This window comes from Perognathus longimembris, chromosome 11 (genome assembly GCF_023159225.1).
Source record: "Perognathus longimembris pacificus isolate PPM17 chromosome 11, ASM2315922v1, whole genome shotgun sequence".
NCBI lineage: Eukaryota > Metazoa > Chordata > Mammalia > Rodentia > Heteromyidae > Perognathus > Perognathus longimembris.
Window position 1 is genome coordinate 22,224,980 of NC_063171.1, and position 27,372 is coordinate 22,252,351.

Sequence of the window (27,372 nt, forward strand, 5' to 3'; positions counted from 1 at the left end):
TAGAAACTAAAATTTTTTTAAATATATAAAATGGAATTCTATTAATAGATTTCCAAAGGTCTTGGCTTTAGTATTAAGTGTGTAATTTTTTTTAATTTTTATTATCAAACTTATGTACAGAGGTTACAGTTTCATACGTTAGGCACTGGATACTTTTCTTGTACTGTTTGTTACCTCGTCCCTCATTCCCCCCTTCCCCCTCCCCCAGTCTGTAATTTTTAAATTAAAAAAAAAAAAGTTTTTTGGCCAGTTCTGGGGCTTGAACTCAGGGCCTGGGTGCTGTCCCTGAGCTTCTTTGGCTCAAGGCTAGTGCTCTACCACTTGAGCCACAATGCCACTTCTGGCCTTTTTTGAATAGTTTATTGGAGGTAAGTGTCTCCTGGACTTTCCTGCCTGGGCTGCTTTCAATCATGATCCTCCTGAGAAGCTAAGATTACAGGTGTGAGCAACCAGTTCCTAGCTTTAACTTTGAGACAGGTTTTCACTATGTAGCCAAGTTTGAGATCCTTCTCCTTCACCTTCCTAAGTGTTGGACATCATGTGTGGCACTCTTTTAAAAAGGATGTGGAAGAAAAACAAGTTCTTAAGTATTTTAAATACAAGGACTATATATGTATTGGTGGTACTAGGAGGTTTGAACTCTGGACTTTGAGTTTCCTGGGCTGGTGTGATGCTGCTAAGGCATACCTCCAGCCTTCACACAAAGGCACTAGGGTGATTATTCCTAACTCAAATTCTAGGGCTTGATTTAAAAATAAAAAATGAAAAAAAGAATTTGCTCACTAAGCCTATGAAACATGTTATCAACTGCAAACAACATGTAAATTACAGAAAACGATAGCATATACCTAATAAGCATGAGGCTCTTGAGTTTAAATACAAGTAATGGCAAAAAACAAAACAAAAAAAAGAGTTGTACTAGGGTGTAGCTCAGTTCTTGAGCCCTTGCTTTAGTATTTTCAAGTTTCTGAGTTCCATTGTCAGCACTGCCAAAAGCAAAATGTCACAAATGATTCTGTCATCCTAAGCAAATCATTGTTATTATCATTTTAGTATATTATTTCCCACTGCTTTCATGTCTCATTTTCGCAACAACACAAACGTTTTTAACACTATCAATTTCAAATTACTCTATTAGTCAATTAAATTTAAAGTGATTAACATTTATATTGCAAGCAGACATTCAACAAACCAGAGAAAGAAGTTTTGTTTCTTTTTTTAAATTAAAATTTAAGTTTTGGGGCTGGGAATGTGGCTTAGTTGTAGAAGGCTTGCCTAGCATACATGAAGCCCTGAGTTGGATTCCTCAGTACCACATAAACAGAAAAAGCTGGAAGTGACGCTTGGTACAAGTAGCTGAGTGCTAGCCTTGGGCAAAAAGAAGCTCAAGGACAGTGCCCAGGCCCTGAGTTCAAGCCTCAGGACAGGCAAACATATAAATAAATAAGTAAATTTAAGTTTGAGATGGGCATTGGTGGCTTATACCCATAATCCTAGCTACTTAGGAACCTGAGATCTGAAGATTATGGTTTGGAGCCAACCCAGGTAGGAAAGTCTGTGAGATTCTTATCTCCAAATAACCACCTGAAAACTGGAAGTAGAGCTGTAGCTCAAAGTGGCAGAGTGCTAGCCTTGAGCAAAAAAGCTCAGGGACAGAGCCTAGGCCCTGAGTTCAAGCCCTACAACCGACAAAAAAAAAAAAAAAAAAGTTTGGGCACAAAGAATAACTCAGGAACTGAAATCATGAGTTAAATATTAGGTAAGGGTTTGTTTTATTTCATTTTTTTTAGCATTTATTATAATTAACAGTACTATGTCCACAAGAAGACTTACACTTACTTTGTGATAACCTCCAAAATGATTCTGGATATTGATCAGATGATCTGGTGGTTTGAACTAAAAAAAAAGGGGGGGTGGGATTATAAGCCATACTTAAGTGCCTATTTTACAAGGGAAAAAATGAGTAACAAACCACAGGGAGGTCAACACTCAAGTAAATAATTTTTAAAAGTTTCTAAAGAATCATACTGTATCTAAAAAGTTAGCTAATTATGGAGTTGAGCACTGGGGGCTCATGTCTATAATTCCAGCTTCTAAGGAAGCTGAGATCCAAAGGATCAAATTGAAGGCCAGCCTGGGCAGGAAAGTGTGGGAAATAATATCTCCAAATCATCATCAAAAAGCAGGGCTAGAGGTATGGCTCAGGTAGCAGAGGTCTGCCACAAACAACAACAACAAAAAACACCAGTTATGCTTCCTTACTGACAGGTAAAGAAAAAAAAAGGCAAGATATATAACACAGCATGAGCTTCTTTCATTCAAAGCTAGTGGTCTACTACTTGAGCCATAGTACCATTTCTGGCTTTTTGTTTATGTAGCAGAGGAACTGAACCCAGGGAAAGCACTCTACCAGTAAGCCACATTCCCAGCTCAATAAACCTTTGAGATGAAAAAAATCTTTCATGTTTACAATAATGGATCTTCTTAAAATTACTTACTTTATTTGTCAGTCCAGGGGCTTGAACTCAGGGCCTGACCACTGTCCTTGGGCTTCTTTTTGCTCAAGGCTAGCACTACCACTTGAGACACAGTGCCATTTCCAGCTTTTTCTGTGTATGTGGTACCGAGGAACTGAACCCAGGGCTTTGTGTATGCTAGGCAAGCACTCTACCACTAGGCCAAACTCCTGGCCTAGTTCGTTCTTTTGTCTGTTCGTCCGTCCGTCCCTCCATCTGTCCATCCCTCCCTCCGTCCCCCGTCCCCTCTCCTCTCCTCTCCCTTCCTCCCTTCATTTATTTCTGTGCTACTCCTGGGGCTTGAACTTAGCCTAGGTACTGTCCCTGAGCCTTTGGGCTCAACATAAGCACTCCACTACTACTTGAATCACAGATTTACTTCCAGCCTTTTTTGGGTCAGTACTTGGGAGATAACAGCCTCATGTACTTGCTGCCTGGGGTGACTTTGAACTACATTCTTGGATCTCAGCCTCCTGGGTGGTTAGGATTATACATGTGAGCCATCAGTGTCTGGCTTAAAATTACCAACATCTATTTGCGGGGCTGGGGATATGGCCTAGTGGCAAGAACGCTTGCCTCGTATACATGAGGCCCTGGGTTCAATTCCCCAGCACCACATATACAGAAAATGGCCAGAAGTGGCGCTGTGACTCAAGTGGCAGAGTGCTAGCCTTGAGCAAAAAGAAGCCAGGGACAGTGCTCAGGCCCTGAGTCCAAGGCCCAGGACTGGCCAAAAAAAACCAAAACATCTATTTGCTGTAATAATTTTGCAAGTGGGAAATACCTTATGTATTTTAGACTTCTTACTCTTCTTAAAAGCAATTTTTCATATAAATGTGGAACTCATAATTACCATAATTACATTTGTTTCAGTGTGGTTAAATTGCTAATTTACAAACAAGCACTAAACACATAAAAGTGCGATGGCTAATTGCTGATAGTTACTACTTTAACATTATAACACGTACTACACAGAACAATATATTAGCTATATATTAGTCTTGTGTATATTATAAAACAAAAGTAGACATTTTAAATAAAATATTTTCTTTATTGCAGTACCTTCTTCCTGCATCAAGCAATGGATTTTCTTACATTTTTTGGGCAATGACTGGTCCAGAAAAAAACCCTAGGAAGACTAGGATTTTTCCTAATATGCTTCGAAACTTGGTTCTTCAACCTAGAATTTTCTTCTGCATCTGGGGATGTATGCTTCAATATGTCACTAGTACTTACTAGAATTCAAGACCTAAACCTTATGTAGTTCCACATAGCTATATGGTAGGTAGCAATAGCAGTGAATGGTCATAAGAATGACTTGGTCTCTAAGTTTTAGAGTTTTATGTATATATGCATGAAAATTAGTAACAGCACTTCATTTGAATGTTTATCATGTACCAGGCACTAAGTGTTCTGCATACATGAATTAAATTAATCTTCACAATAACTTAGATGGCTGAGGAAAAGTTGAGCAGTTATCTGCGGGCATACATCTCATAAATGGAGAAAGAAAGTTGAAGGTTTCTGGCTCTAGAGGTTGTGTTGAGGTATTAACCACTATGCTGAAGTGTTGCCTATCTCCTTTTAGATTTCTTTGTCATGAAGGAATGGAAGCTGGGTGGGCTGATGCATGAGGGCTGTGAGATCTAGGCCAGACTGGGCTGTATAGTGAGAACTCAGTTTCAAAACCCAACTCTCCAACTAGTATGGTGGCTCATACCTGTAATCTTAGCTACTCCGGAGGCAAAAATTGGGAGAATCACTATTCATGGCTAGCTCAGACAAAATGTTTTGAGAGACCCCATCTCAATACATACCTGTCATCCCCATTATGTAAAAAGAGTACATAGAAGGGAGAGTAACTCAAGCTGGCCTGGGCAGAGAGCAAGACCCTATTTGAAAAATAATAAAATCAAAAAGTGAAAATGTAGCTCAAGTGACAGAACATCTTTCTGGAGCACTAGGTAGGTAGGTGTTCCATCACTTGAGCCACTCCATAAGGTTTTTTTGTTTTGTTTTGTTTTTATTGGTTATTTTTGAGATAAAGTCTTACTTTATGTCTAAGCCAGCCTGGATAGCTGCCCTCCTAATTATACTTTCCTGGGTGATTGGGACTAGTGGTTGCCACTGCACTTAGCCATTCTACTGCCCCTTGCTGGGATGATGAGTCATTGGTTGAGAGAAGAGCTAGCTGTCCTCAAGCTTCCATTCCTGATCTCTGCCTCCCAAGTAGCTAGGATTATAAACTTAAGTCATATTGCATGGCTCTGTAGAATTCTAAGCCTTAAATTAGTATTTTTGCCTCTATTCAGTGGACAGTTTTAATTGAATAAGCTTAAAGATAAATTCACATATAAAATTATCAATTTCAACAATCCAGAGAAAATTATCTAAGTGTACTAAAACTAATTAACACTGCTGCCACTTGTGAGTCCTCATGCCAATGTGATCAGTTCTCTATAAATTCAAAACAACTCTTCTAAGCATAAAAAGACTCTACTTTCCGTAAGTACTTAAACAGATTAAAGTAATTTACCTAGCTATATGGCATTCTCTCTATAATCATGTCACAAAAAGCAGTAATTTTAATAAATATTAAAAGTATATATAAAAAATTTAATTTTGAAGGTATTTTTTTTTTTTTTTTACTTGTAGGGCTTGAACTCAGGACCTGGGCGCTGTCCCTGAGATTTTCTGCTCAAGGTTGTCTACTACTTTGAGCCACAGCTCCACTTCTGGTTTTCTGGTGGGTCAGTTGGAGATTAGAATATCACATACTTTCTTGTCTGGGATGACTTTGAACTGTGATCCTCAGATTTCAGCCTCCTGAGTAGCTAGGATTACAGGCAGGCTGGAGCTTGAACTCAGGGCCTGAGCATTGTCCCTGGCTTCTTTTTGCTCAAGGCTAGCACTCTACTACTTGAGCCACAGCACCCCTTCTGGCTTTTTCTATTATGTGGTGCTGAGAAATTGAACCCAGGGCTTCATATATACAAGGCAATCACTCTATCACTAGGCCATATTCCCAGCCCCTGAAGGTAACTTTTTAAAAAAGAAAATCCAAAGGATATCTTTACATTTTAACTAAAAAGATAGGTCTGTGAAAAGAGTCATATGTACATAAAGCAACATTACCTCTAGACTCAATTGAATCCCTGGATCTGACCTCTGCAGTAGTGGCATCACTGTTAGAGCTGTCTTGGTCATCATCTTCAGTTTCTCCTAAAGGAAGTAATCAAGATAATTCTTTATTCTAATGTTCAAAAGATCATATTAAACAAATAACCCAGCATTAAAATGAAGGCTCTCAAATTATTAATATAGAATTCCTATGTATTATGCTTACTATTTTGAATCACAAAGTTCCAAATGTGCCATAATTAAGTTCATTTATTTGGTACTCTCCAAAGCACATAATTACTTCCTAAACAAATATTCAGAATTATATGTAAAATATATTCCAAGGTTTTAATATAGAGTCAGTAATGAAAAATGCATTCAACAGTGGGAAGCTTTCCTTTATGGGTAATAAACTACATATACTGTGTAACTAAATTTAGACAAAATCAGTGTACAAGTGTTTCTATGTGTAATATAACATAAATATTTTCATATAGGTATTGAATCTCAGATTATATTGTTTTAAAAACAAATTAACTTCTGGGGCTGGGGATATGGCCTAGTGGCAAGAGTGCTTGCCCCGTATACATGAGGCCCTGGGTTCAATTCCCCAGCACCACATATATAGAAAATGGCCAGAAGTGGCGCTGTGACTCAAGTGGCAGAGTGCTAGCCTTGAGCAAAAAGAAGCCAGGGACAGTGCTCAGGCCCTGAGTCCAAGTCCCAGGACTGGCCAAAAAAAAAAAAAACAACCAAAACAAATTAACTTCTATGTCTGTACAAATGTAGATTAGTTATGAGAACTTGGAAAAGCAATTATTTTAATGCCATTACTAAAGGCCAGTACATGACACAAATGAAAAGTATTAGTTTTGCTTAAGATTAACTCAAATATGGCTCCTTTGACCTTGCTTTCCCCAGGCCCGCTAATTGAGAGACACAGGGTAAAAAAAAAGACAAACAACTACAAAAGCAATACTTGCAAAACTGTTTGGTTTAAGTGAACTGAACACCTGGGGCGGGGGGGAAGGGAAAGGGGGAGGAGGGAGGGGGGTTTGAGGGACAAGGTAACAAACAGTACAAGAAATGTATCCAATGCCTAACGTATGAAACTGTAACCTCTCTGTATATCAGTTTGATAATAAAAATTTGAAAAAAAAAGATTTACTCAAATAGATAAAAAGATGTTTGAAATGTACACAATGGCTCCCACTGCTCACTGAATTCAATTTTATCCTGATTTACTGTAACAAGATATATACGACTTTTTTTCAGAAGAAAAAGATATTTATCAAAACTGCTTTAATGTAAAGAAAAACACTTAAAATATATTGTATAGTAGTTAAAAAGAAAATACCGTCTTCAGAGAAAATGACCTTCTGTTGGACACTGGTATCTTCTAAAAGACAAAAGCATAAACCAAAAGATAAAACTTTGCAATAAATAAGAGCATCTTCTTTAGAAAGATAACATAAAAGTATAATCCAATTTTTTTCTTTTGTCAAGCCATTAAGAATCTTTGTATCTTTTTGGCCACTTCAGAAACATATTAGATACAAACTAGGATAAAATACATTTTCCATCAGCCATAGGTCTAGTTTGAACTCTAAAATTTTTGTGTACAGAAAACATTAAAGTCTACACTGACAAATACCCCAATATTAAAGGTTTATGTTTTTTTCATTTTCCTATGCCAGATTTGAAAGGGAGATAAGCTGCCAAATCAGGTCTTCAGAGTACTGGTGTTCCAAAGAATAAATGTGAAACAAAAAACTTTTTAGTTCCAACAGGGCCATCTATATCAGTTTTTCAAAGCAACAGGGAATGTGAACTAAGAGAAATAAGTGAAACAAACTTTAAATTCAGTAGTTTTACATGGGCTACATAAAAAACTCTTTTTGAAGTGAGTAGATGCTAAGTCTGGAATAAAATTAAAAACTCATCTTAAAAACAAAGACGGGGGTGGGAATATGGCCTAGTGGCAAGAGTGCTTGCCTTGTATACATGAAGCCCTAGGTTTGATTCCTCAGCACCACATATATAGAAAAGGCCAGAAGTGGTGCTGTGACTCAAGTTGGCAGAATGCTAGCCTTGAGCAAAAAGAAGTCAGGGACAGTGCTCAGGCCCTGAGTTCAAGCTCCAGGACTGGCAAAAAAAAAAGAAAAAAGAAAAGGTATGGAAATCATCAGTACAAAAATGGAGTCACTTATGTGAAGTCTAAACAAAATGAACACAAAGGCCATGAAGTAAGAACTCTCATCTCATGCATGTGAGAATATGGTAAGTACTATTACAAAGTCTCTGAAACCACCAAATTTCCAGATTATTATTACTTTTTGTAGTGCTAGGAGTTGAACTCAGGGACTCCTGCATGCTAGGCAAATACGTAGAACTGAACAATATCCCCAAATTAACCATATTCTATAAATGTATCTCCCTATAGAAAGCTGGTAATCACTAACTTTTGCATTAACTCTGTAACCAATAAGGTTTATTCAAAACAGTTCAAATGAACTTGACTTCTTTGCCTTTAAAAACTTCCCCTAGCCCTGACCTCCTTAGATGCATTTATGGTATGACATAAGCTATATGTGTCTTGGATTGTTGAAAAATCTTGTATTTATAACTTGCTTTGTTAAATGGCAACTTTTTTCTTAAAGAAGAAAACACATCCTTTTTTTGTTTTTTGGATACCTGTCCTAGAGCTCAGGGCCTATGTGCTGTCCTTGAGCTCTTTTGCTCAAGGGTATAGGTGTAAACCACTGGTGCCCCACTCCTGTATATACATTAAAAAAAAAAAAAGGTCTTCCTTTAAGCTCAAGCTTTAACTCTAAAAATTAACATAAGACGCTTCTCATAAAGAATCACAGCTAAAGTTGGCTACTGGTGGCTTATGCCTGTAATCTAGCTACTCAGGAGGCTGAGATCTGAGGCTCACAGTTTGAAGCCAGCCAGGGCAGAAAAGTCTATGAGACTTTTATCTCCAATTAACCACCAGAAAACCAGAAGTGTTGCTGAGGCTCAAAATGTTAGAGCATTAGCCTTGAGCCAAAAAGCACACGCCCTAATAAGTTCAAGCCATGACCACCCACCACCACCAACAAAAGAATCACAGCTAGTGTGGAAGTGTTGTCTTTAATATGAAGGAGTTTAATTTCTCATACTGCATTATCTTCTAAAGATAAAATGATTTGTAAGGGGCTGGGGATATGGCCTAGTGGCAAGAGTGCCTGCCTCATATACATGAGGCCCTGGGTTCGATTCCCCAGCACCACATATACAGAAACTGGCCAGAAATGGCCCTGTGGCTCAAGTGGCAGAGTGCTAGCCTTGAGCAAAAAGGAAGCCAGGGACAGTGCTCAGGCCCTGAGTCCAAGCCCCAGGACTGGCCAAAAAAAAGATTTGTAAGACAAGCTATAGTATTTGAAAGTCTCTTCACTTTGCCTGTCTACTACTCATGTTTCAAAATTCAATTTAAATGTGTTTTCCAACTTATAAAACATACTGGGTTTCCCTGTTTAGGGTGCTTCTCCTTTAGGTTCAATATATATGTGCCAGTGTTTTTTAAAAATCACTTATAAAATTACAATGAGGACTGGAATGTGGCTTAGTGGTAGTGCTTGTCAAGTACCACATACACAGAAAAAAAGCCACATGTGTCATTGTGGTTCAAGTGGTAAGAGTGCTAACCTTGAGCAAAAAAGAAGTTCAGGGACAGTGCGGCCAAGGCCATGAGTTCAAGGCCCAGGACAGGCAAAAACAAACAAAAAAAACTACAATGATTTTTTTCCTTGTTTTTTGTTTTTGATCAGTCCTGGGGCTTGAACTCAGTGCCTGAGCACTGTCCCTGGCTTCCTTTTGCTCAAGGCTAGCCTCTACCACTTGAGCCACAGTCCTACTTCCAGCTTTTTTCTGTTTATGAGGTACTGAGGAATAGAGCCCAAGGCTTCATGTATGCTAGGCAAGCACTTTACCGCTAAGCCACATTCCCAGTCCCACTTGTTGGTTTTGTGAGGTAAGGTCTTGATATGTAGCCCATGCTAGTCTCAAACTCATAATCCTCCTTCCTTTTGTCTCCTGAGTGCCTGGATTACAATGAGTTGAAATTTGCTTTTCTTTTTCATTAGATAATGTATTCCTAAGAAGTAGAAAAAAAATCTCATAGTATTCTTTTTTTTTTTTGGCCAGTCCTGGGCCTTGGACTCAGGGCCTGAGCACTGTCCCTGGCTTCTTCCTGCTCAAGGCTAGCACTCTGCCACCTGAGCCACAGCGCCACTTCTGGCCGTTTTCCATATATGTGGTGCTGGGGAATTGAACCGGGAGCTTCATGTGTAGGAGGCAAGCACTCTTGCCACTAGGCCATATTCCCAGCCCCTAATCTCATAGTATTTTATGGCTCCAGCCTTCGGGCTAGTCATTGACATGCTGAAGGTAGTTAACAATGTTTGGCCAACAAATGAATAGATTTTATGATCACTGAATAAAACTTTTAAGTTTTTTTTTTTGTTAAACTATCATTTCCCATACATGATAAGTACAATTACTTGGAAACTTAAGAGTCTGAGACTCGATTTTGGGTTTTTGGGTTGTTGTTTTTTGCCGGCCCTGGGGCTTGAACTCAGGGCCTGGGTTCTGTCCCTGAGCCTCTCTGTGCTCAAGGCTAGTGCTCTACCACTTAAGCACAGAGTCACTTATGTCTTTTTTCTGCTTATGTGGTTCTGAGGAATCAAACCCAGTGTTTCATGTATGCGAGGCAAGCACTCTACCACTAAGCCACATCCCCAGACTAACTCATTCTTAATAATCACATTTCATGCAAGGTTTTAAAAATATTCAACCTGTTTTTTATCTTTTTGGCCTAAGCTGCAAAAAATGCATAGATGTTTAAATAAAATCTGATGATGATTCAGAAACATCTATGCCTTTCTGCTTTAGTTTCATTTCCTCTTTTGTTATTCAGCTTCCTTTATTTTAAACATGGCTGCTACATGTAGCAGGTTAGAACACTGAAGAGATGTTTCTTAAAAGCAAATGTTTTTTTTTATGCTCTTGCTAAAGCTTTGAAAAATTTAAGTCCTATATGAACAAAATTATCATGAATGAAAAAAGTTATAAGAAATTATAAAGGTTCTGGATTCAATAAGTAATAAACAAGTAGTTAATAAACCACTGTTGGTCTTTATTTTAGATTTTTTTCATTAAAGTGATCTTGCTATGTAACCCAGGCTGACAAGAAACACAATATTCCTGTTTCAGCCTCCTGAGTGCTAGGATTAGATGTATCCTACCATAACTGAAGAACAGATAAAATCATCGATTCTTGTGGAGACCATCTACTAGTTATATTCTTTTGCTGGGGTACACATGGTTAAGGAAACACAAAGCTCCAAGTAGGAACATCTCAGCCTTGTAGAACTTAAAAAACCTCTAGGTTTGAAGGCCCAAGTACTAAAGTACAACTATATACTTTCCTATTTCTAGAGACTAATGGGATGTGCTTTTTGCCAGGAGAAGAGAGTAATCAAGAAAGTATAAACTTGGCTTACTGTGCTTTATTTGGGGCAAAGATACAAAAATGTGAGAATACTGTGCTTTCACTAGGAAGACTAGATAGGAGTCACTGTTCTCTTTCTTCCTGTGATGTCAGTACAACCTAGTACGGATGCCAAGCAAGAGTGTCAAGCATCATGGCTGTAATCACAACACTCAGGAGTCTAAGGAAGGAGAATTTCAAGTTCTAGGCCATCATAGGCAAAATAGCCATACTCTATCTCACTAAAAAAAGATTCATACATAATTTAACAATATATAAAAGTATTTATATGTAACATAGATAAAGAAAAAATATATATCATAGATTATACACATTATATACATATGTGCGTCTATATTCATGTTTGTGTATGTATACACATACACATACACACACACACATACAAACGCCCGCGCACATGCTGGAACTCCTGAATTTACTTCTTTTTTCTTTTCTGGACCTGGGGGTTGAGCTCAGGACCTAGGTGCTGCCTCTGAGTTTTTGTGCTCAAGGCTAATATCCTACCACTTGAGCCATAGCTCTACTTCTGGCATTTTTGGCGATAAAGAGACTCACAGGGGCTGGCTTGGAACCACCATCCTCGGATCTCAGGCTCCTGAGCAGCTAGGATTACAGGCATGAATCATCAGTGCCCAGCCTGAATTTACTTTTAAAACAAATGACAGCTTGGGACAATTTAGGTGATTTGCTGTTTTGTTCCATGCAAACCAGAAGTTAGCATTCATAGCAAATAGTCTAGGCTTTGTGAGTTATAATAAGGTCTCTGTCCCATCTGTGGATCATACAAACAAAAATCATGGGCTAGATTGCACCACAGGTTTTAGCTTGCTGATTTGTAGTATAGATACCTTTAAGAGTTCAATATCAAATATGCTTTTTTGTGTGTGTGTCAATCCTGGGGCTTGAACTCAGGACTTAAGCACTGTCCTTGGCTACTTTTTGTTCCAAGTTAGCACTCTATCACTTGGGCCACAAAGCCATTTCTGGCTTTTTCTATATATGTGGTGCTGAGGAATCGAACCTACGGCTTCATGTATGCAAAGCAAGCACTCTACCACTAGGGCATACTCCCAGCCCTGGAGGGAATTAGAGGGCTGGGAATATGGCTTAGTGGTAGAGTTGCTCGCCTTGGGTTCGATTCCTCAGCACCACATAAACAGAAAAAAACGGAAGTGGTGCTATGGCTCAAGAGGTAGTGCTAGCTTTGAGCAAAACGGAAGCTAGGGGCAGTGCTCAGGCCCTGAGTCCAAGCCTCAGGACTGTGGAGCAGCAGGAAGGAAAATAAAGGGATGAGTATTCAAGCACCACAAATGGTAATTCAAATACTTCAAGATGTACTAGCATTACTGTAAAATAAATCAGAGGGTGCCTGTCTGTATTAATCTAAGTTTTAAAATTTCTTTAAAATGAAAAGTATTTTTTAAGTTTTTGTTATAAAATACATAGAAAATTATTTCTAAATCTATTTCTAAATATAATGTAAGAGAGTAAATTTATTTCAGCTCCAAGTTCCCTTCCAATTATGAAGCTTAAAAGAGGCTTAAAAATTGTTTAGGACGTGGTGCTATGGCTCAACTGGTAGAGTGCTAGCGTTGAGCTGAAGAGTTCAGGGACAGCACCTAGGCTCTGAGTTCAAGCCCCATGACCGACAAAAAAAAATTGTTTAAAATATTTGCTTCTTTATCAATTATGTAGTACTGGGGACTGAATCCAGGGTCTTACTTGTCTTGCCTCAAACTCACAATCTTCCTGCTTTAGTCTCCCAAGTGCTGGGATTACAAGGATAAGCTACCTTACCCAGCTAAATGAAACACTTTAGAGTACTTGAGAAACCAATGGGTAAAAACACATACACTTGTTGCAAACCATAAGGATCATTTTTAGTATCCGGACACTATAAATGCTGAAGTCACTAAACAAACCATCTTGAGCTTAAGTAAAAAATTAATACAGAAAGAAGTTATAGCTATGTACTTATAAACTTCTCTTTCTTTTTTTTTTTTTTTTTGGCCAGTCCTGGGCCTTGGACTCAGGGCCCGAGCACCGTCCCTGGCTTCTTCCCGCTCAAGGCTATCACTCTGCCACTTGAGCCACAGCGCCGCTTCTGGCCGTTTTCTGTATATGTGGTGCTGGGGAATCGAACCTAGGGCCTCGTGTATCCGAGGCAGGCACTCTTGCCACTAGGCTATATCCCCAGCCCTTCTCTTTCTTTTTTAACCTTAAAACTAAGTCTAACCATATTCAGTAGGTTTGCTGAAATCCAGATCTGATACTCATGCCCTATTCTATGCTAAACACTAAGAATATAAATTAGTTCAACAAACACAGCAAAGGATGGTGAACTTTTTTTTTGAAAAATACCTCAAATTCACTTTCTAAATCAAGGCAAAAATCTCAATTAGTAAATTGACAGCTCTTTTCTCTCAAAATTTAACAAAGCCAAATCAAACATTATCTGGATTTATAATATGTACACATATATTGTATTTATTAATGTATACTCATGTATATCATGAGCCCTCAATAAAACCTATAAGAATTGGAGACAAACAAACCTAATTCAGTCATTTCAGTATTTCCATTTGTTTTGTATGTTGAATCTGCAAAAGATACATTAAAAAAAAACAATTAGAACTACAAAGGAAATGCATCTTATGTTTGTTTTTTTGCCACAGGTTCAAAACCTTAACAGATTGATATCATGTAATACTTAAAAGGATAACCAAGTTTAATTAAAAAAAACTATGACTCTCTCTTAAAAGGGAACAACTAAGGAGTAGTAGAAAACTAATGTAAAGTAAGTTTTCCCTTTAGCTAAACAGAAAATAAAGTACAGGTAATTATGTGAAGTGATCTTACTAGTTTTCTTTTATAGTTATAAAATCAAATTAAGGTGTTGACAAAGCCTCAGTCTGGATTTTTTTTTTCCTTGTATTTTGTGTTGGTACTATGGCTTGAACTCAGGGCCTCAAATTCTTGCTTAGCTTTGTCACTCAAAGCTAGTGCTCTACCACTCGAGCCGCACCTCTACTTCCAGTTATTTGCCGGTTAATTAGGGAAAAGTCTTTTGGATTTGTCTGCCCAAGGCAGAGTAGGCTAGGATTACAGATGTGAGCCTGTAAGCTCAGGCTGAAATTTTTTATTAGCAATATTCTGGAAAGTCCAAGACTTTAGCTTGAAAACACCATGCCAGCAAAAAAACTCCATAGCAACATAAAAGAAACAGCCTCTTTAAAAGAAGGGGGAAGCCCTTTACAAATGACCTCTTCAAATGTATAAAGTTAAACTGAAACCATGTGTAAAAAATACTTATCAAGGCAAAATTTGCATGAAAGGGAGAAAGACAGTCCAAGGGTAGAGCCAGCAGCCTACATGTGCTGATGATCCTGAGTTTGAGTCCCAATATACAAGTAAAGGGGTGAGATGTGAAGTAGAAAAAATTATAAATATTTCTGGAACAGTACTTCTGAAACTGACAATGGTTGCTTCTAAAGAGGAAACTGGGTGGTTACAGGACAATGGCAGTGGGAGATTTTCATTACAGGCCTATAGCAGCATTTCAGTTTTGAACCATATGAATATATGTACTACATGCCTGTAATCCTAGCTACTTGGGAGGCTGAGAGCTGAGAATTAAAGTTTGAAGCCAGATGGGCTGGAAAGCCCCTTTAAGATTCTACTATCCAATTAACCACTCAAAAGACCAGAAGTGGAGCTGTGGTTCAAAGAGGCAAAGTGCTAGTCTTGAACAAAAGAACTCAAGGACAGCACCCTCAAACCCTGAGGTTCAAGCCCCACAACCAACAACAACAAAAAAAGTATTTATAAAAATAAATTAAACAATCTCTTACCAGATCTTGGGCTTCTTAGAGGGGGTCTACATAGGCTAATTACAGGATCTTCACTTGTCACTGGTATAGAAAAACATTTTAAAAAGATATAAAATGTGAAACATATTTGTTGTACAATCTAAGTTAAACAAAACTTTATGGAGCTTTTCATTAAGTTAAAGAACTAAAAGTAAGTTTTCTGTAAGGGATCATCTCTTATGAACTAGTTAGAACAGTGAACTAGAGATAAATTTTCTGCCACATAAAATTTATGTTCTTGGAAAAATTTGTATTTTTTTCCAGTAGACTATACTGTACAAAAGAAAATAGTAAATAAAACTCTTACAAGTTATCAATTAAAAGCCAAAATCTGAGTACAGCACCAACCTAATAATATCTTTTATGTGTGACTTACCTTTACTGTGATTATTTTTCCTTTTTGGTAGTAGTTAGGATTGAACCTAGGACCCCACGCACATTTGGGGTCAAATGTTTTACTACTACGCTTCATCACTAGCCCACGCCATCCCCCTTCCTTTTTCCCCCCAGTCCTGGGGCTTGAATTCAGGGGCTGAGCACTGTCCTTGACTTCTTTTTTGCTCAGGGATAGCACTCTACCAACTTGAGCTACAGCACCACTTCTGGCTTTTTCTATATATGTGGTGCTGAAGAATTGAACCCAGGGCTTTATGTATATGAGGCAAGCATTCTACCACTAGCCATATTCCCAGCCCATCACCAGCCCTTTAAAAAATTTAATTTGAAATTGTTAGTCCCTTTCTACAACTATTTAAATAAAATAAAAATTTTAAACTTAATTTGAGGTAGAGTCTCACTAAGTTAATTAGGCTGGGCTCAAATTTGCTGTCCTGCTTTAGCCTTCCAAGTGCTGAGGTTATAAATGTGTTTACTATATCTGTTTAAGGAGTATTTTACTTTTAGGGCTAACTTCTCAGGAGTTAATAAACACTACACAATTACTTAACCTTGTGTGTGTCCAGGAAATGTAAAGTCTAACTTAAAGTAAAATGTTAATGTTAGACATGGCTCTTTTTTTTTCCAGTCCTGGGCCTTGGACTCAGGGCCTGAGCACTGTCCCTGGCTTCCTTTTGCTCAAGGCTAGCACTCTGCCACTTGAGCCACAGAGCCACTTCTGGCCATTTTCCATATATGTGGTACCGGGGAATTGAACCCAGGGCTTCATGTATACGAGGCAAGCGTTCTTGCCACTAGGCCATATTCCCAGCCCAGCCATGGCTCTTTATTTCAGACTGTCTGGTGGGTTCAATGGCAAAGGATCTGTGCTAAAGCTAATTCCAAGAAAGAACATGCCAGTTTTAATCTAGAAAGAAAACCATGTATAAAGATTCATAGAACACACTCTGAAACCTAAGATATAGTTAAACTTGGATGTTATGTTTTGTTTTATTCATCTCTATTAAAAAAAAAAAGCATTGTTTTGGCTCTGTTTGAGAACTGCAAAAGCCACATTTTGGAGTTTTGATGGTCCTCTTAAAACATTTATCTCTAAGATTCTAGGAAATTACAAACTCAGGTGTTAGCATTTCACATATTAAGTACTTAGAACTTACATAAGTATCTTTGAAAATAAGTTTAGTAAACATAGTGGCTCATAACTATAATTCCAGCTAGCTGGGAGGCAGAAACTAGAGGAATGTGCTTCAAGGTCAGTCTGGGCAAAAAGTTAGCAAGATCTTATCTAAAAGCACAAGCTGGGAATGGAGGTGCACACCTGTAATCCAAGCTACACAAGAGACAGAGATAGGTGTATTATGGTCCAAGGCCAGTTCAGGCAAAAAAAAATGTGAGCCTACTGATAAAAAGAAAAAGGGCTGGTGGTGTGGCTCAGGTGGTATAAGCATGAGGCCCCGAGTTCACACCCTAGCACCACACACACACAAAAATTAGTTTTTGCTTAAGTATGCTTAAAAAAAACCCCAAACCTACAAATCTATAGATATTAGTTACTACTTCAATTCTCACCTTTTCATTTAAGAAGTTTGAGTGTATACTTGAGGGCCCACCCTTGTCTTATTTTGAGATATGCCTATATTAGTTCAATGAATAATTGATACTCAGAAAACTCTGAATAAGGTGTAATTTGGGATACTTGATGAACACTTGGTGAATTTATACTTTTAAATGTTGGCGAGTAAGGGGAAAAAAAAAAACAACAAAAATTTTCTTACCTGGAGACTCATTTGTTTTCCTGACAGTTTTCTTTGAGATTGTTTGGCTTATAACCGTTTGGGAAGATGGTTCATCTTCTAAGGAAAAGACATAAGTTAAAAATCAGTATATATGACCTGGGAGATCACGGCACAAAGAATGAAAAGTTAACAGCAACATATGAGCAAAAATAAGCAATTCATGTATAACTAGGAGCCAAGACCAGAGGATTGCAGTTAGCCTGGGGAGAAAAGTCCATAGACTCCATCTCCAAAATAATAAGCTAAAAGGAATGGTGGCATGGCTCACATGGTAGAGCACTAGCCTAACAAAGGTGAGACCCAGAGTTTAAATCCCAGAACACTACTAAAGAAAGTATAACTAGGTTTATCAAAACTTAGTTTTTACCCTTAAGAGTATACAAGTTTATCAAAATGCTCACCACTATTATTTATAACAAAATGTATTATTAAAGATTTACTAAAATAAAGATAAATTTTTACTTAAAAAAACATAGCCTATGTAACTGCACAAGGCCCCGTGGCAAAGTCAATACAATGTAGCATATATTATATGTACATTGCTTTCCATGTGCAAGTACTTTCTCAGGTACTGAAAGAGATATAGAATTAGCACAAGTAAATTATTATCAAGTGTACTAGACTGGATTCTAAGAGGACAAAAATAAACACGGTCTAAACTGTCTTGAGTTGTTACATCCAAAAGCATCGCACATATGTTTAACATAAGGTTTTCAAAATCAAGCCTTCAAGTGTTGGCAGGTAAACTTGCAACCTTTTCTTGTGCTCTGACTGAAAATCCAGTCGTTTACATGTATCCAAGGTCTACCATTAATATGTCATTCCATTGTGACTCTAAGCCCCAGAGATTTATAGGTAGGTACCTTTCATGAGGCTAATATGAAACTATATGTGACTTAGTGTTAGGTGGGGTGGAGTAAAGAGGGGGAGACATCAAGAAGGTTGACTTTAAGGAAAGGTGATTGATTACTTGTGGACTTATGTAAACACAGTACACACTGTCAACATTTTGATTATTGAAAGCTTCTTAAATTACTGGGTCTTACTCCTCAGGCTATGGCCTCCAAAGTGATTTTTTTTTGCCAGAAGTCAAAACACCACATTAATGATGAGGTGAAGTGTATGAGATACAGGATAATTGTTACCCCATGTCAGTATAAGTTATGTGGTGTAAGATCTCAAGTCAATTAATAATCCCTCGCAGGTCCCCTTTGCAAAAGCATCCTCCAGTGGAGATGGAGAGGGATCGAAAGGTTGGGTTAGAACTATGGTCCTCAGTTGAGGGCTTTGGCCCCAAAAAATGAAAAGAGGAAATGGAAGTGGTTTCTGCAGAAGCTTTTGCAGAGGGAACGGAAATGAAACAGAGCCTGCGGGGATCCGAGGTTCTGACTATCAGCCTAACTCTCCGCCCCCACGCGAAAGCCTGCAGAAACAGGAGCCCCCAAAGTGCGCGAAACTGATGACCATCTCGGTCCTCCATGGGGTCAGCAACCTGCGGTGCCGCGCGGGGGCGCTCGTCCAGGGTTCGAGGAGCCCTCGAGGTATCCCGGCGGGGTCGGCTCCACCTCCGACTCCGCCAGCGTCCAAGTCGGCCCACCCGCTGCGTGCGCTCCGCACCGCCCAGTCCCCGCCGCCAGGCTCACCTTCGGACGACAGAGAGTCGCGTAACCTTCTTCGGGTCGTAGGCGGAGAAGACTGTGGCGGAGGAGGCTGCTGTGAGTGCTGCTCTAGAAAGCGAGCCGCTTTACGCGTCTTCATCTCCTCGGCTTCCAGGACCCGTGGCCGCCTTGGTTGCCGAGACCGAAGGTTGTACACCCTTTCTCTCACTTCCTCTTTCGCAGAATCCGGCCGGAACTTTTCCGGCGGGGTTCGTCTTCCCACCGGGGACCTTTCTATGCCTACCCGGGGATCGAAGTCGCCGTACACTTCCGGAGGCTCTTCAGAGAACCTCACTTCCCGGCGGCCCTGGCGCGACGTAGGAGTTCCGTACGCAGGCGCGTCACTGCCGCCGCCATCTTGAGGGGCGAACCGCAACCTGGACTCCCGGATGGGAGCCCGGGCCTTGACGTACCTCCCCCAGCCTTCCCCGGCCAGCTCCGGCCGCCGCCCCTCGTTCGCCATACTTGTTGACGTAGCTGTAGTAGGTTGCGAAGGTAGCTCAGCGGGTTCTGCCGATTGTCGGTGGGTAGTGGGCGATGGCTTCTCGGGACTGTTGGGCGGTGGTCGCAGTGGTCAGGGAGGCAGTTGAGAGTCGCCGGGCCCGCCGCCTGCGTCGTCGCTACTGTGTCGCAAAACTGCCTCCGTGCCCATGATGTGTCCTGAGGGCTGTGGGAGAGGCAGTGCCCGGGCCGGGTCAGCTGCTATGGGTCACCCCCGCCTCCCCTGGCCAGAGGCACCAAAGAGGAGGAGAAGGAGGGAGGACCTCGTCTCCTAGGCCTTGAGGGAGGGAGGGAAGGGGGACGGCCGAGCGTCGCCCTGCGAGTTGCCGGTGCTAAGTCCAGCTGCTCCTGTCAACTGTGGCGGGCAGGCAGGAGGGGCCCTTCCAGGCCCGAAGTCCAGTCTGCTCGGAGAGCGTGAGGCGCGGGGCCAGGGCGGTGAGCGAGTTCCAGGCCTCGCGCCCGCACGGTTGCGCACTTTTTTCCAGATGCTTGTTGATTCCCTGCTGCTTAGGCCATGCCTTTCCAGCTGCTCCTAGTAGGAATAAGAATCCTATCAATTGCACGTCTCATTTTAAGCGGTAGAAATTAGTTTCAAAGCTCCTAATGAAGATTCGTTCACCCGTCCTAAAAATGTAAATCACCTGTTGGTAGTGTAATAGTTAAGCACTCATTGGGTGGATTTCCACTTACGAAATATGCCAGTACAACCAACCTTATTCCCCTTCTTTCACGTAAAGGTGCCTGTTCCAGCAGCTCAACTAGCAAAGACACTTGGTCGGTATTATACACTAAAAGCCCAGTGTTACATGGACGACTTTCTAAGATTTAAATGAATCGAAAAAATAAAATTACAATGATTCTGAAAATTTTGAAATGTTTAGTACTCCTTTGGATATTTTAGCCAAAATGTTTTTGAGAAACTCATTTGCTGCACAAACTGGCACAAATGTCACTACAAATCACCACATTAAAAAGTCAGGTTTTAGTCTGTCAAGAGCTTAGTTTAACTTCGTTGAATATGCACAGTATAATCAATTTAACTAGCCAAAGAAACTGGATGAGCAGTGAGAAGGAAGCACTGCTACTTAAAAAAAATGAAAGGAAAATGAAAACGATACTTTTTTTGTCAGCCTTGTAAGAGGGTATATTTGGAAGATTTCTAAGAGGAATTCTTTTCTCCCAAATGCTGAAAAGTATTCACTCTTGGTAATACTAGTTTTTATTTATGTAACTAATAGTTTAATCTGTGAGGTGCCTGTTTCTACATTACTCATTAGTAACACGTAACAGTAAAAGTTCTTCAAAAGAGGAACAGTAATTAAAGGCAAATTTTATAGTATTTATATATTAAGCTCATTTTATCATCATTAATGCATGTATTAAAAGGCTCACTAGAACATAGACCACACAGGTGACTATATAGAAACTTGGATACTGGCTTGTGAATTGTTTCTTTGGAAGACATTAAAATGACAAGAAACAGTAACTAAGTGTCTATTCTTGTTATCCTAGCTACTCAGAAGGCTGAAAACTGAGGATTTGGGGTGAAAGCCAGCTGGGACAGGAAGGTCCATGAGACTCATTTACAATTAAACATGAAGAAATTGGGAGTGTTGGCTGGGAAGGTGGCTTAGTGGTACAGTGCTTGCCTAGCATGCATGAAGCCCTGGGTTTGATAAGGCCAGAAGTGGCGCTGTGACAAGTAGTAGAGTGCTATCCTTGAGCAAAAGAAGCCCAGGGACAGTGCCCAGGCCCTGAGTTCAAGCCCCAGGACTGGCAGAGAAAAAAACCCAAAAAACTGGTAGTGGAGCTAGTTCAAGTGGTAGAACACTAGCTAGTCTTTAGTGCAAAAACTAAGGGACTCAAGCCCTTAGTTTAAGATCTAGTACTGGAAAAGGAGGACAAGTTCTGCATAATATAGGACTATCAGAGATGATTAAAGTTTCTACAGATTTATTAGCTCATGTATATATGTGTTATTTTGTCATAAATGCTTATAAAGGCTCAGTACAGTGGCTTGCACCTGTAATCCTAGTTACTCAGGAAGCAGATCTGAGGGTCATGGTTCAAAGCCAGCCGGGCTGGAAAATGGGGAGACTAATCTCCAGCTGCGTACGTGCACACATACACGTGCATGCACGCATGCCAGAAAGTGGTAGAGCTCAAGTGGTAGAGCTGCTAGCTTTGAGCACAAAATCTCGGACAGTGCCCAGGTCCAAATTTTGAATACTATAAAGCAGGAAAAAAAAATCCCTGTTTATAAAGACTTAGGAATGACTTTTCAAATGAGAACGTTAAAGTAAAATGGAGAATTAAAGGCATGGCAACTTAATCATTAACACATTTGCTTAGAGGTAACAAGCAACACATTTGCTTAGGAGTTTCCTTTTTTTTTTGTCTGAATTATAAGAACACATTACCTTAGCTGTAACTTAAATTCCTTCCACACCTACCAACCTTACAGATATCAAACTTTCATTACTGAGTTAAACCAAATCCTTGTCAAACCAGATATTCTGCTGTAGATGTTTTCCAAATTCCAAAAGAGGTAACTGCAGACAAGGACTTACAGTTTGTGTTATAAGGGATTTGCTGAGCCACCAGGGCTAGGTCTAGAAATCCTGAGTTGTTGAGTTGTTGATACCTACATATACATATACATACATACATATATGTGGATATATATATATGAAGCCAGGGTTGCTTGTCCTTGCAAGGCAAATGCTTTACCAATTAAGTCACCAGCTCCTTTTTGCTTTGGTTATTTCCTTTATTTCTGTTTCCTGGAGTGCATGCTTGTTATTTTCAAGGTAGAACTGGTCTGTCATAGATTTTTTTTTTTTTTTTTTTTGGCCAGTCCTGGGCCTTGGACTCAGGGCCTGAGCACTGTCCCTGGCTTCTTCCCGCTCAAGGCTAGCACTCTGCCACTTGAGCGACAGCGCCACTTCTGGCCGTTTTCTGCATATGTGGTGCTGGGGAATCGAACCTAGGGCCTCGTGTATCCGAGGCAGGCACTCTTGCCACTAGGCTATATCCCCAGCCCTGTCATAGATCTTCTTGATTGTACTTTGCTGTATTGCTATAGATTTAACAGGTACATGCCATTGTGCTTCTCCAAAGGCTGGGATAACAGGCAGGAGCCACCACACTGAACATTGGTATTAAACCTGAGATCCCCTATCTCTGCCTCCCAAGAGTCTACAATCTTTAGCCACCGAGTCAGACTTGACATTGGATTTCTAAATAAATGAGCTTTTTAAATGAAATTTATTTTAAAAATAATTATTGTAGGTGAGTTTTGTTTAGGGTATGCAGAAATCCAATTGCTTAAAGGGCATTGCAACAGCCCTCTATGGTTTTTTTTTTGCGGGGGGGACAGTCTTGGGGCTTGAAGTGTGGGCCTAGGCACTGTCCCTGATCTCCTTTTGCTCTAGAATAGCACTCTACCAATTGAGCCACAGTGCCACTTTTGGCTTTTTCTCTAATTGGAGATAAGAGTCTCATGGACTTTCTTTGATCCTCAGATTTTGGCCTCCTGAGTAGTGGATTACAGGTGTGAGCCACCAGCACCCAGCTTCTTTTGGTTATTAACACACCTGGAGGAATCCTTTCTCTCTTGCAAGTTCAACCACCTGTTTATAAATATTTTTTGCCAGTCCTGGGACTTGAATTCAGGGCCTGAGCACTGTCCCTGGCTTCCTTTTGCTCAAGGCTGGCACTCTACCATTTGAGCCACAGTGCCACTTGTGGTCTTTTTTGTTTATGTGGTGCTGAGGAATTGAACCTAGGACTTCATGCATGCTAGGCAAGCACTCTACAGCTAAGCCATATTCCCAGTCCCATCCATATCATTTTAAGAAGCAAAAGTTAAAACCTATTGAGACAAAAGCTGAAAAATATTCTCACTTTCCTGAATTGACTTATACCACATCTATACAATGATCACTGAGTATTTCTGCCCAAGTGTGCACCGCTAAGCTACATTCATGGAGGGTGGGGGGGGGGTGGGGGGTGTTGGTCAGGAATGTTATGGGAAAAACATGAAAGAGAAAAGATAATTCTATTGTCTTGAATTGGTGTAGGTTAGAAACAGGTATTTTAGACTTTTGACTTTGCCCCAAATCAATGACTAAGTTCCTGGGGAAATGACTTTCTTTTTGGCCAGTCCTGGAGCTTGAACTCAGGGCCTGAGGACTATCCTGGCTTATTTTTGCTTATGGCTAGCACTCTGCCACTTAAGCCACAGTGCCACTTCTAGCCTTTTCTATATATGTGGTCTGAGGGATTGAACCCAGGGCCTCATGTATATGAGGTATGCACTCTTGCCACTGTAGGCCATATTTCCGGCCCCGGAAAATGACTTTCAGTTTCCCAATTTTCAGTTATAAAATTAGATCAAAATGATAGCTATTTTTGACCCATTGTTCGCTACTGGCATTCAGCAGACACATCTCATTTACAGTCTAACATATTTGTAGTCTTGTTCACCTTAGACCCATAAGCAAACAAGTTTAAAGACCTGTTTCTAAGTCATACCAGAGGCTAGGTTCGAAGTCTTGTGTGACTGGTGCCTGCCATTTTCATCTGGTAGTACCTTTCACTGTTCCCTGGTGGATCTGACTAGGCCAGGCTGTTTTGTGGCCATGCTCAGCTTTAGAGGGTCGGGTGCAGAATGGGCGGTGAGGAGGGGGCGGGGCTTGGGACTACCGATCCCAGCATTCCCCGGGCGCCTCCCTGCAGAAGTAGTGGTCACGTGGGCGGGGCGGCGACATTCTGCGGCGGCGGCCGAGGAGTGCATCCTGCGTCGTGGAGCGGAGGCACACCCGAAGTGCTCTTCGGTTCTGACGGTTCCAGGGCCTAAAACTCCGCCAGAACTTGTAAGTACGCAAAACGAAGAATACACACGGTCCTTCGGTGTTTTTAGTGTCTGAATTGGTGTTTTCTTCTTTCAAAAGGTCTTTCAGAGCGGCCTCTCCCCGCCCCCACCTCCCCACGGCACAAACAAGACGAGGTAGGTTGGGGGTCTATATCTGTTTGTGAGAAACGAAAGAGAAACGGAATCCTTAAAACACTAAACAGATTAAGGTGAGAGTAAATTTTTGGTTTGGGCTTTAAGATGAGAAGCAGAATTTCTAAGTTTCGAAATGTAAACGGGAATTTTAACTACTTACTGTAGATTCCAATTAACTCCCCATGCGTCTGTGACTGACAGGATCCCAGCTTTCTATCGAGTTAATCCTTAGAAAATAGCGCCTTAAGTTGTTTACTCTTAGAAGGGAAACGTTTGAAGTTTTAGTAAGACTTTTATTTTGCTTACATATTTATATACTCTTAATTGTATTTCAGACTTGGTGAAAAAAGTTCACTCCTTTTCCTTTATACAAATTAGTACTCTACTATCAGATGTGTTAGACTTCATACTGTTTTACAGATCTGGAGGCGAGTTAACTTAGATAAAACGAACTGGTTTTAATTTGTTTTACTAGCCCTTTGGTTTTAAAATATTTTATTTTGGGTCTTTATGAACGATCATTTCCTTGTTACTAGTTTTTAAACAATTAAAGTCTGTGGCAGCTACTCATATTTGCTGGCTTTAGTGATTAGTTCATATAGGGCCAATGTAAGAATTATTTAATGGAAAAAGAATATTTAGTAGAGGAACTGAAAATGTTCCTGGAAGCCTTTGGGTTACAGAACAGTTTGGAAATACTAACATTTTTATGAATACTTTTGAGTGAGAGCCTCCTAAGTAATGTATTAGATTGTGCTGAATGCAGAGTCCACAAGTTGATCAGCAGTTTTGATGCAGGGTTGGCATGTGACCCTGGTTGACTCATTTAAAATCTGTTTTATCTAGTTTCACTAGCCTGAGAGCTAGTAACCAGAATTTAGCTAATTGGAAGTTACTGGTATTTTAACAAAACATTTTATAGTCATTTAAAACTATATTCTGTAAAAATCCATATTTATTTGAAATAGCACTTAAATTTCCCAAAGGAAATTTGCTTGTCACTTTGAACCCACTGTGAAAGCAATTAAACTTTGAGGTCCTACAGCCTCCAGCAAATTTAAAAGAGTATAAAGAATTTTATTTTGCATCTAAGTGTTTATCTTATGAATTGTATCCCATGAGAGATAATTCAATGAATGTTTATACTTTATCATAATTTCACACGGAAAAAATCAAACATTTGGGAATGAGCAAATCTTACCGTTAACAATTTTTACACAGGTAGACTTTGGAGTCACAACTAGCCTTCAAAGCTCTGAGTTTATTTTCTCATTAGTAGAGATCAGTAGGGGGTAAAGTTCATTTGGAGTACTAAGTAGGATCATTTAAGAGTTCATTTAACTGTTAATGTTGACTGGGCTACTTTTTTACTAATCAAGAGGAGTTATATTACATGATTTTGCTAATCAAAATTAGTAGTAAATTGCCAAGAGATCAAACTGTTTAGCTTTTTACAAGTTTCTATTTAGCCTTTATCTGTAATTGTATTTTTAAAAAAGTCAATTTGCCTAGCATTCATGAAGACCTGGGTTTGATTCCTTAGTACCACATAAACAGAAAAAGCTGGAAGTGGTGCTGTGGCTCGGTAGAGTGCTAGCCTTGAGCAAAAAAAAAAAGCCCAAAGACACTTCCCAGGCTCTGAGTTCAAGCCCCATGAATGGCCAAAAAAAAAAAAAAAAAAAAAAAGTCAATTTTAAAATAATGGTTTGTTAGCTTCTGAAAGCTCTTTCAACTGAAGCTGTCTGGTTGTCCCTTAATTTTGATCTCTTGGTAAAAAGTGGCAGAACTTCCCTTTAGTGCACTTTCTACTTGCCTTGTCCAGTCTTCAAAATAAAACCTCTAGTTGCATTTTAATAGTTCAAATCATAAGTTTTTGGGGACTTAATTTTAGGGCTCATCTCAACCTCTGTTTGGAAGTTAAGAAAACCAAAGATGCCCCACTACTGCTCAAAGAACAATAACACCCCCTACACACACATACCCAGAAAAACCTAATAACCCCAAAACAGAAAATTCAAGTCAGAAGCATGTGTAGTCATTCAGGCCTAGACACTTTGACGTGAGAGGTTAGTACTACATTGGGCTCCGTATTTATAGATTCACTATGTGAATGTAGACAGGAATTGATCTTGTAGGATAACTTAGAACTTCTTTGTATAAAAGTAACAACAGTATTTGTAATTCTTAACTACTTTCAGCAACATTTTTCTAGAGAAGTGATTTAAAATAATAATAGAGAAGTATTGAGCCTTAACAGATGAGGCACATGTGCCTCACATGTGTGTGTCCGTACATTTTCCCCTCTAGTACTGGAGATAAGCAGTTACTCTACTATTGGAGCCACCCCCACAGCTCTTTTTGTTTTTTTGGAATAGTTATTTTTCTAGTAAGGTTTCACATTTTTGCCTACCCGTTCCTCCCCTCATCTTGGATTACAGGCACTCACCCCCATGCCCAACTTATTTGGTCAGATGAGGTGTTTTGCCAGTGTTCCCCTCAAACCAAGATCCTCCCAATCTCTGCCTTGCAACAAGAGTATAGACATGATTTTCTTTCTTTTTTTTTTTTGCCAGTCCTGGGGCTTGGACTCAGGGACTGAGCACTGTCCCTGGCTTCTTTTTGCTCAAGGCTAGCACTCTGCCACTTGAGCCACAGCACCACTTCTGGCCATTTTCTGTATATGTGGTGCTGGGGAATCGAACCTAGGGCCTCATGTATACGAGGCAAGCACTCTTGCCACTAGGCCATATCCCCAGCCTAGACACGATTTTCTTGCCCAGCATAACTTACAGGTTTATTAGTTAAGGCATTAAAAATTAGATTTGTATACAAGGCAAATCATTAGGACTAGATTTTCCCTTTTTTAATGAGAGATAAATTAAGCTTTAATTTTATGGTAAAGGAAAATTTAATTTCTTTAAAGAGGTGTTCTTTAAACATTATAATGAGCA

The 27,372-nt window shown here is 39.8% G+C and overlaps 1 protein-coding gene across 8 annotated transcripts in view; it reads right to left on the reverse strand.

Annotated features, from left to right (window-relative positions):
- Tor1aip1 (torsin 1A interacting protein 1) overlaps positions 1-19,372 on the reverse strand; it is a 32,264-nt gene extending 12,892 nt beyond the window's left edge. For 2 of the 8 annotated variants that reach the window (XM_048357842.1, XM_048357839.1), the window contains exons 1-7: positions 18,895-19,372; positions 17,231-17,308; positions 15,042-15,104; positions 13,746-13,790; positions 6,994-7,035; positions 5,652-5,738; positions 1,840-1,896 (exon numbers count right to left, since the gene is read on the reverse strand). In XM_048357842.1, coding sequence (XP_048213799.1) covers positions 1,840-1,896; positions 5,652-5,738; positions 6,994-7,035; positions 13,746-13,790; positions 15,042-15,104; positions 17,231-17,308; positions 18,895-19,372 — 850 coding nt within the window. Of the gene's footprint in view, positions 1-1,839; positions 1,897-5,636; positions 5,739-6,993; positions 7,036-13,745; positions 13,791-15,041; positions 15,105-17,230; positions 17,309-18,894 lie in introns of all 8 variants that reach the window. The other 6 variants (XM_048357840.1, XM_048357838.1, XM_048357845.1 and 3 more) reach the window with 4 other exon arrangements.
- Between the last annotated feature and the right edge of the window lie 8,000 nt (positions 19,373-27,372).